This window comes from Oncorhynchus keta, unplaced genomic scaffold (assembly GCF_023373465.1).
Source record: "Oncorhynchus keta strain PuntledgeMale-10-30-2019 unplaced genomic scaffold, Oket_V2 Un_scaffold_4394_pilon_pilon, whole genome shotgun sequence".
NCBI classification, from domain to species: domain Eukaryota; kingdom Metazoa; phylum Chordata; class Actinopteri; order Salmoniformes; family Salmonidae; genus Oncorhynchus; species Oncorhynchus keta.
In genome coordinates, this window is record NW_026290944.1 from 49154 (window position 1) to 63765 (window position 14612).

At 42.2% G+C, this 14612-nt stretch overlaps 1 protein-coding gene across 49 annotated transcripts in view; it reads left to right on the forward strand.

Moving 5' to 3' along the window:
- LOC118378534 (zinc finger protein 239-like) overlaps nucleotides 1-14612 on the forward strand; it is a 34884-nt gene that overhangs the window by 3026 nt on the left and 17246 nt on the right. For 2 of the 49 annotated variants that reach the window (XM_052516479.1, XM_052516480.1), the window contains exons 2-8: nucleotides 8728-9933; nucleotides 10106-10165; nucleotides 10226-10396; nucleotides 10454-11095; nucleotides 11210-12001; nucleotides 12091-12242; nucleotides 13813-14537. In XM_052516479.1, coding sequence (XP_052372439.1) covers nucleotides 8728-9341 — 614 coding nt within the window. In that variant the 3' untranslated portion in view covers nucleotides 9342-9933; nucleotides 10106-10165; nucleotides 10226-10396; ... (2 more) ...; nucleotides 12091-12242; nucleotides 13813-14537. Of the gene's footprint in view, nucleotides 1-2023; nucleotides 3860-8727; nucleotides 9934-10001; nucleotides 10166-10225; nucleotides 11096-11152; nucleotides 12002-12090; nucleotides 12243-13803; nucleotides 14538-14612 lie in introns of those variants that run through there. The other 47 variants (XM_052516457.1, XM_052516441.1, XM_052516452.1 and 44 more) reach the window with 47 other exon arrangements.

Genomic DNA, 14612 nt, shown 5'->3' on the forward strand with positions numbered 1-14612 from the left:
TAGAATAAGGCTCCATGGTAGCTAATACATTATAATAGAATAAGGCTCCATGGTAGCTAATACATTAGAATAGAATAAGGCTCCATGGTAGCTAATACATTATAATAAGGCTCCATGGTAACTAATACATTATAATAGAATAAGGCACCAATGTTGAAATATGAGTAGATTTAAAACATTTCAGGCTTCAAACATAAAGATATAAAACTTTATTTATTTGTGAATAATCAACAACAAGTGGGACACAATCATGAAGTGGAACGACATTTATTGGATATTTCAAACTTTTTTAACAAATCAAAAACTGAAAAATTGGGCGTGCAAAATTATTCAGCCCCTTTACTTTCAGTGCAGCAAACTCTCTCCAGAAGTTCAGTGAGGATCTCTGAATGATCCAATGTTGGCCTAAATGACTAATGATGATAAATACAATCCACCTGTGTGTAATCAAGTCTCCGTATAAATGCACCTGCACTGTGATAGTCTCAGAGGTCCGTTAAAAGCGCAGAGAGCATCATGAAGAACAAGGAACACACCAGGCAGGTCCGAGATACTGTTGAATGAAGAAGTTTAAAGCCGGATTTGGATACAAAAAGATTTCCCAAGCTTTAAACATCCCAAGGAGCACTGTGCAAGCGATAATATTGAAATGGAAGGAGTATCAGACCACTGCTAATAAATCTACCAAGGCCTGGCCGTACCCTCTAAACTTTCAGCTCATAAAAGGAGAAGACTGATCAGAGATGTAGCCAAGAGGCCCATGATCACTCTGGATGAACTGCAGAGATCTACAGCTGAGGTGGGAGACTCTGTCCATAGGACAACAATCAGTCGTATATTGCACAAATCTGGCCTTTATGGAAGAGTGGAAAGAAGAAAGCCATTTCTTAAAGATATCCATAAAAAGTGTTGTTTAAAGTTTGCCACAAGCCACCTGGGAGACACACCAAACATGTGGAAGAAGGTGCTCTGGTCAGATGAAACCAAAATTGAACTTTTTGGCAACAATGCAAAACGTTATGTTTGGCGTAAAAGCAACACAGCTCATCACCCTGAACACACCATCCCCACTGTCAAACATGGTGGTGGCAGCATCATGGTTTGGGGCTGCTTTTCATCAGCAGGGACAGGGGAGATGGTTAAAATTGATGGGAAGATGGATGGAGCCAAATACAGGACCATTCTGGAAGAAAACCTGGAGTCTGTAAAAGACCTGAGACTGGGACGGAGATTTGTCTTCCAACAAGACAATGATCCAAAACATAAAGCAAAATCTACAATGGAATGGTTCAAAAATAAACATATCCAGGTGTTAGAATGGCCAAGTCAAAGTCCAGACCTGAATCCAATCGAGAATCTGTGGAAAGAACTGAAAACTGCTGTTCACAAATGCTCTCCATCCAACCTCACTGAGCTCGAGCTGTTTTGCAAGGAGGAATGGGAAAATAATTCAGTCTCTCGATGTGCAAAACTGATAGAGACATACCCCAAGCGACTTACAGCTGTAATCGCAGCAAAAGGTGGCGCGACAAAGTATTAACTTAAGGGGGCTGAATAATTTTGCACGCCCAATTATTCAGTTTTTGATTTGTTAAAAAAGTTTGAAATATCCAATAAATGTCGTTCCACTTCATGATTGTGTCCCACTTGTTGTTGATTCTTCACAAAAAATACAGTTATATCTTTATGTTTGAAGCCTGAACTGTGGCAAAAGGTCGCAAAGTTCAAGGGGGCCGAATACTTTCGCAAGGCACTGTATCTATTAGGTCTAATATGTGTATCCTATACTGACTAGTCTTATAAATGTATCCTATACCGACTAGTCTATTTATCTATTAGGTCTAATGAATGCATAACAACCATGAAGTTTAATAGTGTTTTTATTGGCTTATAAATCACAACAGCCACTCTTTATTTGTTATTGAGGGATCTATTCTGGATTAAACCTCATAGGAAGACAGTTTTATCATGTGGAGGTTTCATTCAGGTCTCTCTGTTTAACCAAATACTCTGTCTTTGGCAGGAGAGAGACCAGTCTGTCACTCTGACAGCAGTAAGAGTCCTTCAGAGGAACCAGAGACTCCCAAACCAGCAAGACCACACCACTGCTCCCACTGTGGAAAGAGTTTTACCCGGTTCTGGAACCTAAAACAGCATGAGACGATGCACACAGGAGAAAAGCCTTTTCAATGTTCCCAGTGTGGAAAGAGTTTTACCTGGTTAAGGGCCCTGAATAGGCATGAAGAAATACATACAGCAGGGAGGAAGACATACCAATGCTCCCATTGTGGAAAGAGTTTTACTCAGTTAGGAAGCCTGAAAATACACGAGAGAATTCATACAGGAGAGAAGCCTTACCCCTGCTCCCTGTGTGGAAAGAATTTTACCATGTTAGGCAATCTTAAAAAACACGAGAAAATACACTCAGGAGAGAAGCCTTACCATTGTTCCCTGTGTGGAAAGAGTTTTACCCAGATAGGGAGTCTGAAAACACATGAGAGAATGCACACAGGAGAGAAGCCTTATTACTGCTCCCAGTGTGGCAAGTATTTTTCTCATTTAGAGACCCTGAAAATACATAAGAGAATACATACAGGAGAGAAGCCTCACCACTGCTCCCTGTGTGGAAAGAGTTTGACCACTTTGGGCAATCTAAAAGAGCATGAGAGGACACACACGGGAGAAAAGCCTTTTAAGTGTTCCCTCTGTGGAAAGAGTTTTACCCATTTAGCGAGCCTGAAAAGGCATAAAGGAATACACACAGGAGAAAAGCCTTACCAATTCTCCCAGTGAGGAAAGAGATTTTCACGATTACAGGACCTTACATCACATGAGAGGACACACCTGACCACTGCTCCCAATGTGGAAAGACATTTTACCTTGTTAGGGATCCTGAAAACACTGAGACACATAGGAAAAAAGACCTACCACTGCTCCCAGTGTGGAATAAGATTTACCCGGTTATAGAACCTGAAATAATTCATACAAATACACAGGAGGAGAAGACATACGGAGTGTGTCAGCAGTTCCTGCAAGAGGAAGGCATTGATGCTATGGACTGGCCCGCCCATTCCCCAGACCTGAATCCAATTGAGCACATCTGGGACATCCACCAACGCCACGTTGCACCACAGACTGTCCAGGAGTTGTAGGGAGGTCACACAGGCACGTGGAGGCCACACGCACTACTGAGCCTCATTTTGACTGGTTTTAAGGACATTACATCAAAGTTGGATCAGCCTGTAGTGTGGTTTTCCACTTTAATTTTGAGTGTGACTCCAAATCCAGACCTCGATGGGTTGATACATTTGATTTCCATTGATCATTTTTGTGTGATTTGGTGTCAGCACATTCAACTGTGTAAAGAAAAAAGTATTTAATTTATTCAGATCTAGGATGTGTTATTTTAGTGTTCCCTTTATTTTTTTTGAGCAGAATTCATACAAATACACAGGAGGAGAAGACATACCACTGCTCTCATTGTGGAAAGAAATTTTCCCAGTTAGAGGACCTGAAAACACATGAGAAAATAGAGAGGCTGTGTTCTGACTTGTGTTTTTGACCTGAGAATTTGGGGTTTTGTTTAATACCACATTATTAAATCATATTCAAAAAAGTTTTACAGGAATTGGTTTAAAAAGGTTTAGAGGAGAGGCCTGGGAAGTCCTGCAAACCTTTTTTGAGTATGATTTAATGTGGTATTGAATATATATCGTTTTTTGTTGTTTTTGTGGTTGCCTGTTTTGCATGTTATTTTGGCATTAATATGCATCACATCAGTTTGCAAACAATGTAAAAAAAAAATGAATGAATAAATATTGCGTTAATAAAGCCGCATACAAACTTTTTTTGCTTTCTTGAGTAGCATCTCCAAAGTGCAGGTGTTTCAACTCAGTGCGAAGGGGTTGGTAATGTTCTCTAATTGCTCTAATTGCAGACGTTTTACGTAGCGAAGGGGTTGTTCTCTAGTTGCAGATGTTTTACAGGCCCCCAACCGATTGTTTTTTTGTCTGTTTATCTGCGTTATCTGTGTTGTATGTAACTTATGTTTTTTACTATTACTATTTTTGTTCATAATGTTGCCGCTAACGTCTCTTATGACCGAAAATAACAGGACCTCGGTGACTCACCACAGCAGAATAATTTTTTCTTCTTTCACCACTCTGACGAGCCCGAGGCGGAGGATATATGACTCCCTCGGGAACAGGCCCCGACCCCAGTGATCTGCTTGAAGAGGAGACGGAGAAAGAGAGGCCTGAGGGCTCCCTTCTGAAGAGGCGATCGAGAAAAAAAAAACACTTCCCTCAATTCTGCTAGCAAACGTGCAATCTTTGGACAATAAAATTGACAAGTTATTGGGAAGATTAAACTACTAACGGGACATTAAAAACTGTAACGTCTTATGCTTCACGGAGTCGTGGCTGAACTACGGCAATATCAACATACAGCTGGCTGGTTATATGCTGCTGTACCGGAAGGTTAGAACAGCAGCGTCTGGTAAGACACGGGGTGGAGGTCTATGTATTTTTGTAAGGAAGTCTCGAGCTATTGAATTATTACTATACTATTGCCTGAAGTAGAGTTTCTCATGATAAGCTGTAGACCACACTATCTACCTAGAGAGTTTATCTGCATTTTTCGTAGCTGTTTACATACCACCACAGTTAGAGGTTGGCACTAAGACCGCATTGACCGAAGTAGAGTTTCTCATGATAAGCTGCAGACCACATTACCTACCAAGAGAGTTTATCTATATTCTTTGTAGCCGTTCACATACCACCACAGTTAGAGGCTGGCACTAAGATAGCATTGAATGAGCTGTATTCTGCCATAAGCAAACAGGAAAACACTCACCCAGAGGCTCCTAGTGGCCGGGGACTTTAATGGAGGGAAACTTAAATAATTTACCAAATTTCTATCAGCATGTTAAATGTGCAACCAGATGGAAAATAACTCTGGACCGCATACAAAGCTCTCCCTCACCCTCCATTTGGCAAAATCTGACCATAATTCCATCCTCTTTATTCCTGCTTACAAGCAAACATTTAAGAGGGAAGCACAAGTGTCTAGATCAATAAAAAAGTGGTCAGATGAAGCAGATGCTAAGCTACAGGGCTGTTTTGCTAGCAAAGACTGGAATATGTTCCGGGATTCCCCCAATGGCATTGAGGAGTACACCACATCTGTCATTGGCCTCATCAATAAGTGCATCGATGATGTCGTCCCCACAGTGAACGTACGTATATACCTCAACCAGAAGCCATGGATTACAGGCAGCATCCGCACTGAGTGAAAGGCTAGAGCTGCCACTTTCAAGGAGCTCTAACCCGGAAGCTTATAAGAAATCCTGCTATGCCCTCTGATGAACCATCAAACAGGCAATATGTCAATACTGGCCTAAGGTCGAGTCGTACAACACCGGCTCCGACACTCGTCGGATGTGGCAGGTTCTGCAAACCATTACAGACTACAAAGGGAAGCACAGCCGAGAGCTGCCCAGTGACACGAGCCTACCGGACGAGCTAAACTACTTCTATGCTCGCTTCGAGGCAAATAACACTGAAAAATGCATGAGAGCACCAGCTGTACCGGAAGACTTTTAAGTCACTACATTCCTAAAGAAAATAATGTACTTTTTACTCCATACATTTTCCCTGACACCCAAAAGTTGCAGGACAGGAAAATGGTCCAATTCGCGCACTTATCAAGAGAACACGTGGTCATCCCTACTGCCTCTGATCTGGCAGACACAAATGCATAATTTATATAGCCCCTGGCTATCTGTGCATTTGAAAAACAAGAAAATGGTGCTGTCTGCTTTGCGTAATATAAGGAATTTGAAGTGATTTATACTTTCACATTTGATAGTTAAGTATATTTAGAACCAAATACTTTTTTGACTTTTACTCAAGTAGTATTTTACTGGGTGACTTTCACTTTTACTCAAGTAGTATTTTACTGGGTGACTTTCACTTTTACTCAAGTAGTATTGTACTGGGTGACTTTCACTTTTACTCAAGTAGTATTTTACTGGGTGACTCACTTTTGCTCAAGTAGTATTTTACTGGGTGACTTTCACTTTTACTCAAGTAGTATTTTACTGGGTGACTTTCACTTTTACTCAAGTAGTATTTTACTGGGTGACTTTCACTTTTACTCAAGTAGTATTTTACTGGGTGACTTTCACTTTTACTCAAGTAGTATTTTACTGGGTGACTTTCACTTTTACTCAAGTAGTATTTTACTGGGTGACTTTCACTTTTACTCGAGTAGTATTTTTCTGTAGCTCAGTTGGTAGAGCATGGCACTTGTAACGCCAGGGTAGTGGGTTCGATTCCCGGGACCACCCATACGTAGAATGTATGCACACATGACTGTAAGTCGCTTTGGATAAAAGCGTCTGCTAAATGGCATATATTATTATTATTATTTACTGGGTGACTTTCACTTTTACTCAAGTAGTATTTTACTGGGTGACTTTCACTTTTACATTTACATTACATTTAAGTCATTTAGCAGACGCTCTTAATATATAATAATAATATATGCCATTTAGCTGACGCTTTTATCCAAAGCGACTTACAGTCATGTGTGCATACATTCTACGTATGGGTGGTCCCGGGAATCGAACCCACTACCCTGGCGTTACAAGCGCCATGCTCTACCAACTGAGCCACAGATGGACCACGTCGCTCTTATCCAGAGCGACTTACAAATTGGTGCATACACCTTATGACAACCAGTGGAACAGCCACTTGCATCTAAATCTTGTTGGGGGGAGAAGGATTACCTACCCTTACTTACCCTATCCTAGGTATTCCTTGAAGAGGTGGGGTTTCAGGTGTCTCCGGAAGGTGGTGATTGACTCCGCTGTCCTGGCGTCGTGAGGGAGTTTGTTCCACCATTGGGGGCCAGAGCAGCGAACAGTTTTGACTGGGCTGAGCGGGAACTGTACTTCCTCAGTGGTAGGGAGGCGAGCAGGCCAGAGGTGGATGAACGCAGTGCCCTTGTTTGGGTGTAGGGCCTGATCAGAGCCTGGAGGTACTGAGGTGCCGTTCCCCTCACAGCTCCGTAGGCGAGCACCATGGTCTTGTAGCGGATGCGAGCTTCAACTGGAAGCCAGTGGAGAGAGCGGAGGAGCGGGGTGACGTGAGAGAACTTGGGAAGGTTGAACACCAGACGGGCTGCGGCGTTCTGGATGAGTTGTAGGGGTTTAATGGCACAGGCAGGGAGCCCAGCCAACAGCGAGTTGCAGTAATCAAGACGGGAGATGACAAGTGCCTGGATTAGGACCTGCGCCGCTTCCTGTGTGAGGCAGGGTCGTACTCTGCGGATGTTGTAGAGCATGAACCTACAGGAACGGGACACCGCCTTGATGTTAGTTGAGAACGTCAGGGTGTTGTCCAGGATCACGCCAAGGTTCTTAGCGCTCTGGGAGGAGGACACAATGGAGTTGTCAACCGTGATGGCGAGATCATGGAACGGGCAGTCCTTCCCCGGGAGGAAGAGGAGCTCCGTCTTGCTGAGGTTCAGCTTGAGGTGGTGATCCGTCATCCACACTGATATGTCTGCCAGACATGCAGAGATGCGATTCGCCACCTGGTCATCAGAAGGGGGAAAGGAGAAGATTAATTGTGTGTCGTCTGCATAGCAATGATAGGAGAGACCATGTGAGGTTATGACAGAGCCAAGTGACTTGGTGTATAGCGAGAATAAGAGAGGGCCTAGAACAGAGCCCTGGGGGACACCAGTGGTGAGAGCGCGTGGTGAGGAGACAGATTCTCGCCACGCCACCTGGTAGGAGCGACCTGTCAGGTAGGACGCAATCCAAAGCGTGGGCCGCGCCGGAGATGCCCAACTCGGAGAGGGTGGAGAGGAGGATCTGATGGTTCACAGTATCGAAGGCAGCCGATAGGTCTAGAAGGATGAGAGCAGAGGAGAGAGAGTTAGCTTTAGCAGTGCGGAGCGCCTCCGTGATACAGAGAAGAGCAGTCTCAGTTGAATGACTAGTCTTGAAACCTGACTGATTTGGATCAAGAAGGTCATTCTGAGAGAGATAGCGGTAGAGCTGGCCAAGGACGGCACGCTCAAGAGTTTTGGAGAGAAAAGAGAGAAGGGATACTGGTCTGTAGTTGTTGACATCGGAGGGATTGAGTGTAGTTTTTTTCAGAAGGGGTGCAACTCTCGCTCTCTTGAAGACGGGAGGGACGTAGCCAGCGGTCAGGGATGAGTTGATGAGCGAGGTGAGGTAAGGGAAAAGGTCTCCGGAAATGGTCTGGAGAAGAGAGGAGGGGATAGGGTCAAGCGGGCAGGTTGTTGGGCGGCCGGCCGTCACAAGACGCGAGATTTCATCTGGAGAGAGAGGGGAGAAAGAGGTCAGAGCATAGGGTAGGGCAGTGTGAGCAGAACCAGCGGTGTCGTTTGACTTAGCAAACGAGGATCGGATGTCATCGACCTTCTTTTCAAAATGGTTGACGAAGTGATGGACTTTTACTCAAGTAGTATTTTACTGGGTGACTCACTTTTACTCAAGTAGTATTTTACTGGGTGACTTTCACTTTTACTCAAGTAGTATTTTACTGGGTGACATTCACTGTTACTTGAGTACCTTTCTATTAAGGGATCTGAAGTTTTACTCAAGTACTTTTTCCATCACTGCCGTTTTATCATTTTGAAGTGTCATTCAGGTCTTTCTGTTTAACTAAATACTCTGTTTTTCTTTGGCAGGAGAGAGACCAGACTCTCACTTTGACAGCGGGAAGAGTCCTTCAGGGGAACCAGACCCAGAGACGGGTCCTTCAGGGGAACCAGACCCAGAGACGGGTCCTTCAGGGGAACCAGACCCAAAGAAGAGTCCTTCAGGGGAACCAAACTCAAAGAAGAGTCCTTCAGGGGACCCAGACCCAAAGAAGAGTCCTTCAGGGGAACCAGACCCAAAGAAGAGTCCTTCAGGGGACCCAGACCCAAAGAAGAGTCCTTCAGGGGAACCAGACCCAAAGAAGAGTCCATCAGGGGAACCAGACCCAAAGAAGAGTCCATCAGGGGAACCAGACCCAAAGAAGAGTCCTTCAGGGGAACCAGACCCAAAGAAGAGTCCTTCAGGGGACCCAGACCCAAAGAAGAGTCCTTCAGGGGAACCAGACCCAGAGAAGAGTCCTTCAGGGGAACCAGACCCAGAGACATCCAAACCAGCAGGACGACACCACTGTTCCCTCTGTGGAAAGAGTTTTACTAAGCTACAGAACCTAAGAGTGCATGAGAGGACACAGAGGAGAAAAGCCTTTCCACTGCTCTCAGTGTGGAAAGAGGTTTACCCGTTTAGAGAACCTGAAACAGCATGATAGAATACACAGAGGGGAGAAGCCTTACCATTGTTCCCATTGTGGAAAGCGCTTTAGGTCGTTAGGCACCCTGACAACGCATGAGAGAATACATACAGGAGAGATGCCTTACCACTGTTCCCACTGTGGAGAGAGTTTTAGGTGGTCAGGGAGCCTGAAAACACATTAAAGGACACACACACAAGAAAAGCCCTACCAATGCTCCCTGTGTGGAAAGAGATTTACAGAGTTAGGGTCCCTGAAAACACACAATAGAATACACACAGGAGAGAAGCCTTATTACTGCTCCCAATGTGGAATAAATTTTACCTGGTTGGCGAGCCTGAAAACACATGAGAGAATACATACAAGAGAAAGGTCTTACCACTGTTCCCACTGTTCCAACTAATCAAAATATATTTTAGATTCTTCAAAGTAGCCACCCTTTGCCTTGATGACAGCTTTGCACACTCTTGGTATTGTTGGTAGAGAGGTAGTTCTGTAGTTGTATCTAATCAGACTAGAAGGGTTCATGCAGATTGTTGGTAGAGAGGTTGTTCTGTAGTTGTATCTAGTCAGACTAGAAGGGTTCATGTGGATTGTTGGTAGAGAGGTAGTTCTGTAGTTGTATCTAGTCAGACTAGAAGGGTTCATGCAGATTGTTGGTAGAGAGGTTGTTCTGTAGTTGTATCTAGTCAGACTGGAAGGGTTCATGTGGATTGTTGGTAGTTCTGTAGTTGTATCTAGTCAGACTAGAAGGGTTCATGCAGATTGTTGGTAGAGAGGTAGTTCTGTAGTTGTATCTAGCCAGACTAGATGGGTTCATGTGGATTGTTGGTAGAGAGGTTGTTCTGTAGTTGTATCTAGTCAGACTGAAAGGGTTCATGTGGATTGTTGGTAGAGAGGTAGTTCTGTAGTATCTAGCCAGACTAGATGGGTTCATGTGGATTGTTGGTAGAGAGGTAGTTCTGTAGTATCTAGCCAGACTAGATGGGTTCATGTGGATTGTTGGTAGAGAGGTAGTTCTGTAGTATCTAGCCAGACTAGAAGGGTTCATGCAGATTGTTGGTAGAGAGGTAGTTCTGTAGTATCTAGCCAGACTAGAAGGGTTCATGTGGATTGTTGGTAGAGAGGTAGTTCTGTAGTTGTATCTAGCCAGACTAGAAGGGTTCATGTGGATTGTTGGTAGAGAGGTAGTTCTGTAGTTGTATCTAGCCAGACTAGATGGGTTCATGTGGATTGTTGGTAGAGAGGTAGTTCTGTAGTATCTAGCCAGACTAGAAGGGTTCATGTGGATTGTTGGTAGAGAGGTAGTTCTGTAGTTGTATCTAGCCAGACTAGATGGGTTCATGTGGATTGTTGGTAGAGAGGTTGTTCTGTAGTTGTATCTAGTCAGACTGGAAGGGTTCCTGTGGATTGTTGGTAGAGAGGTAGTTCTGTAGTATCTAGCCAGACTAGAAGGGTTCATGTGGATTGTTGGTAGAGAGGTAGTTCTGTAGTTGTATCTAGCCAGACTAGATGGGTTCATGTGGATTGTTGGTAGAGAGGTAGTTCTGTAGTATCTAGCCAGACTAGATGGGTTCATGTGGATTGTTGGTAGAGAGGTAGTTCTGTAGTATCTAGCCAGACTAGATGGGTTCATGTGGATTGTTGGTAGAGAGGTAGTTCTGTAGTATCTAGCCAGACTAGATGGGTTCATGTGGATTGTTGGTAGAGAGGTAGTTCTGTAGTATCTAGCCAGACTAGATGGGTTCATGTGGATTGTTGGTAGAGAGGTAGTTCTGTAGTATCTAGTCAGACTAGAAGGGTTCATGCAGATTGTTGGTAGAGAGGTAGTTCTGTAGTATCTAGTCAGACTAGAAGGGTTCATGCAGATTGTTGGTAGAGAGGTAGTTCTGTAGTATCTAGCCAGACTAGATGGGTTCATGTGGATTGTTGGTAGAGAGGTAGTTCTGTAGTATCTAGCCAGACTAGATGGGTTCATGTGGATTGTTGGTAGAGAGGTAGTTCTGTAGTATCTAGCCAGACTAGATGGGTTCATGTGGATTGTTGGTAGAGAGGTAGTTCTGTAGTATCTAGTCAGACTAGAAGGGTTCATGCAGATTGTTGGTAGAGAGGTAGTTCTGTAGTATCTAGTCAGACTAGAAGGGTTCATGCAGATTGTTGGTAGAGAGGTTGTTCTGTAGTTGTATCTAGCCAGACTAGAAGGGTTCATGTGGATTGTTGGTAGAGAGGTTGTTCTGTAGTTGTATCTAGTCAGACTAGAAGGGTTCATGTGGATTGTTGGTAGAGAGGTTGTTCTGTAGTTGTATCTAGTCAGACTAGAAGGGTTCATGTGGATTGTTGGTAGAGAGGTTGTTCTGTAGTTGTATCTAGTCAGACTAGAAGGGTTCATGTGGATTGTTGGTAGAGAGGTTGTTCTGTAGTTGTATCTAGCCAGACTAGAAGGGTTCATGTGGATTGTTGGTAGATCTACAGATATACAGTGAATTTCAAATGCCTCTTCGATTCTCTATTAGGTGTGTAGTCTAATCTAGTCTATCCAAATATACATTTGTACAGAAAACCAGCGTGACATGTAATCTAGTAGACAGGACACTTCTTCAATAACAGCAGCTAGTCAACCACCTCGATATCAACTGACATTATATTGTCAAGACTGGCGTTAAGTACTGAATTAGGTCTTCTTCAATGACAGCAGCTAGTCAACCACCTCGATAGCATGCAACTGACATTACATTGTCAAGACTGGCGTTAAGTACTGAATTAGGTCTTCTTCAATAACAGCAGCTAGTCAACCACCTCGATAGCAACTGACATTACATTGTCAAGACTGGCGTTGTGTGCGCCATGCTCTACCAACTGAGCTACAGGAAACTATTCTCACCTCATGTATCCTCATGTATTCATATGTAGCTGTAGGTCTGCATTCATAATGTACATATTCACATGTAGCTCTAGGTCTGCATTAAACTATTCTAACAGTATATATTCATAATGTACATATTCACATGTAGCTACAGGTCTGCATTCATAATGTACATATTCACATGTAGCTACAGGTCTGCATTCATAATGTACATATTCATATGTAGCTACAGGTCTGCATTCATAATGTACATATTCATATGTAGCTACAGGTCTGCATTCATAATGTACATATTCATATGTAGCTATAGGTCTGCATTCATAATGTACATATTCATATGTAGCTATAGGTCTGCATTCATAATGTACATATTCACATGAAGCTATAAGTCTGCATTAAACTATTCTACCAGTATATATTAACATGTAGCTATAGGTCTGCATTAAACTATTCTAACAGTATATATTCATAATGTACATATTAACATGTAGCTATAGGTCTGCATTAAACTATTCTAACAGTATATATTCATAATGTACATATTAACATGTAGCTATAGGTCTGCATTAAACTATTCTAACAGTATATATTCATAATGTACATATGCACATGTAGCTATAGGTCTGCATTAAACTATTCTAACAGTATATATTCATAATGTACATATTCACATGTAGCTATAGGTCTGCATTAAACTATTCTAACAGTATATATTCATAATGTACATATGCACATGTAGCTATAGGTCTGCATTAAACTATTCTAACAGTATATATTCATAATGTACATATTCACATGTAGCTACAGGTCTGCATTCATAATGTACATATTCACATGTAGCTACAGGTCTGCATTCATAATGTACATATTCACATGAAGCTACAGGTCTGCATTCATAATGTACATATTCACATGAAGCTACAGGTCTGCATTCATAATGTACATATTCACATGAAGCTACAGGTCTGCATTCATAATGTACATATTCACATGAAGCTACAGGTCTGCATTCATAATGTACATATTCACATGTAGCTACAGGTCTGCATTCATAATGTACATATTCACATGAAGCTACAGGTCTGCATTCATAATGTACATATTCATATGTAGCTACAGGTCTGCATTCATAATGTACATATTCACATGTAGCTATAGGTCTGCATAAACTATTCTAACAGTATATATTCATAATGTACATATTCACATGTAGCTATAGGTCTGCATTAAACTATTCTAACAGTATATATTCATAATGTACATATTCACATGTAGCTACAGGTCTGCATTAAACTATTCTAACAGTATATATTCATAATGTACATATTCACATGTAGCTACAGGTCTGCATTCATAATGGACATATTCATATGTAGCTATAGGTCTGCATTCATAATGTACATATTCACATGAAGCTACAGGTCTGCATTCATAATGTACATATTCACATGTAGCTACAGGTCTGCATTCATAATGTACATATTCACATGTAGCTACAGGTCTGCATTAAACTATTCTAACAGTATATATTCATAATGAACATATTCATATGTAGCTATAGGTCTGCATTAAACTATTCTAACAGTATATATTCATAATGTACATATTCATATGTAGCTGTAGGTCTGCATTCATAATGTACATATTCACATGTAGCTCTAGGTCTGCATTAAACTATTCTAACAGTATATATTCATAATGTACATATTCACATGTAGCTACAGGTCTGCATAGACGAATGTATTGGCTGTAAAGAAGTCAGACAAAACATATTTGCTCATCTTTAAATGAATAAACAATGTAGTGAATATTTTTCTAAACTGCGTTACCCATTCCAGTCAGCTGACGGCGATATGCGACCTTCAGTTGGTGACGTCATATCTAGTGGACCAACACGACACCGGAAGCTGTTTCAACAACACGGATACTGACTCATTCAACCACCTCTTTAGCCTGGTAGCCAACATACAACCAAAACAAGCTCTTTAGCCCATTTTTCTGTATATTGATCTCGGTATTTTTTTAACACAATACTCTTTACGTATCTACTATTTAACTTAAAGTAATTTGCTTGTTAAATGTGTTGATTATACCGAGTCTAGCACTAAGCTTATCGTTAATGCTAGCTAGCCCGACCATGAACTCACTGAACGACTACCCTCCTGTTAAAGAAGAGGCGGTCTGCTGGACGGAGAAAGAAGCTCTGGGGCTGAACATTGTCCTGAAAGAAGAGAAATATCAGTTTAGAGTGAAGGAGGAAGAGGAGGCTGTAACATTGAGCAAAGAAGAGGATGATCTTTTGGGAGATGAGGGAAAGGAAGAGGAGACTGAAGATCTGAGTAACACCAGTGAGTACGGTCTTAAAAACACAGCCAGAAACTCTGCAGTTGTTGAACTAATGTGTGGTTTTAAAGCCAAAGGGA